Genomic DNA, 1,042 nt, shown 5'->3' with positions numbered 1-1,042 from the left:
CCCGACCATTCTACTCTTCCTCAAGGCTCTTTGCCTCTCGGTAGTGAGATCTGTATAACTAGCACACTGACCTAATCTAACATGCGTTTTGAGGGCTCTTTCACAATGAAAGGTACTCCCACAGGAAGGACACACCCACTTCTCTGTTGAGTCCGTTGCTCGGTCGAAACCAAGTTTCATCATCCTCAACTTATCCCCGTCCTCATCCACTATCCACCCCGCCTTCTTGACAATATACTTTACAGTGCTACCGTCATCATAAATAATTTCATGCGTGGGCTGGAACGAGGCATTCACATTCCCATCCTCTAGAGGCCTAAGCCATCCTTCATAGTATGAAGTTCATACGTACCGTCATCCCATTTCACCCCCACTCTTTCCTCACGCCTCTCAATCAGAACAATTTTGCTACTATCCGTACCTTTCACCATAGCCACTTTCTTCCCAGCATTTATCAAGAGTCCGACATAATAGGCAGCTGCTTGCAGTTCCTGCAGAAATATCTCCACGTCTCTTGCGGATTCCCCGGCAATATACAAATCATCAGCATAACCGAGCCATTCCACAACCAAACCTCTTTCCTGGCACGCTTTCAGTGCCGCTTTCAAACAATGATCTAATACCAATATGAATATCACAGGAGACAAGCAAGAACCCTGACGAACCCCTACTCTCTGGCTGAAAACATCAGAGACCTTACCATTTTGTGACACCCTTATAGCAACTCTAGCATCCGCATAAATCCTTTTTACTATATTCACCAGGAAAACTGGCATTCCAGCCGACTTCAAGACTTTCCACGAAGCTTCCCATGACAAAGAATCAAAGGCTTCCTGGAAGTCCACGAAGACTGATGCGATCTGGTTTGTACTCTCCCATTTCTTCCACAGTAGACGGACGGGATCTCTACAGCTCTTACCAGACGTGAAACCGAACTGATATTTCATTAATCGTTTCTCAGCAGCTTCCTTGATCCTATCTAATACAATTGCCGATATGATTCTTTCCAAATACGATAAAAGCGATATTCCTCGATAACCCT

At 45.2% G+C, this 1,042-nt stretch overlaps 2 protein-coding genes across 2 annotated transcripts; both read right to left on the bottom strand.

Annotated features, from left to right (window-relative positions):
• Positions 1 to 428: 428 nt before the first annotated feature.
• Positions 429 to 616, bottom strand: Pmar_PMAR025440 (hypothetical protein; the record flags this gene model as incomplete). Its single annotated transcript, XM_002767797.1, has 1 exon — positions 429 to 616. A coding segment is annotated over one exon (188 nt), but the record flags the coding sequence as incomplete, so codon positions are not given.
• A 55-nt stretch (positions 617 to 671) lies between these two features.
• On the bottom strand, positions 672 to 979 carry Pmar_PMAR025439 (conserved hypothetical protein; the record flags this gene model as incomplete). Its single annotated transcript, XM_002767796.1, has 1 exon — positions 672 to 979. A coding segment is annotated over one exon (308 nt), but the record flags the coding sequence as incomplete, so codon positions are not given.
• Between the last annotated feature and the right edge of the window lie 63 nt (positions 980 to 1,042).

Source organism: Perkinsus marinus (assembly GCF_000006405.1).
Source record: "Perkinsus marinus ATCC 50983 genomic scaffold scf_1104296969860, whole genome shotgun sequence".
NCBI lineage: Eukaryota > Perkinsozoa > Perkinsida > Perkinsidae > Perkinsus > Perkinsus marinus.
This window is presented reverse-complemented; position numbering and strand designations above follow the sequence as displayed.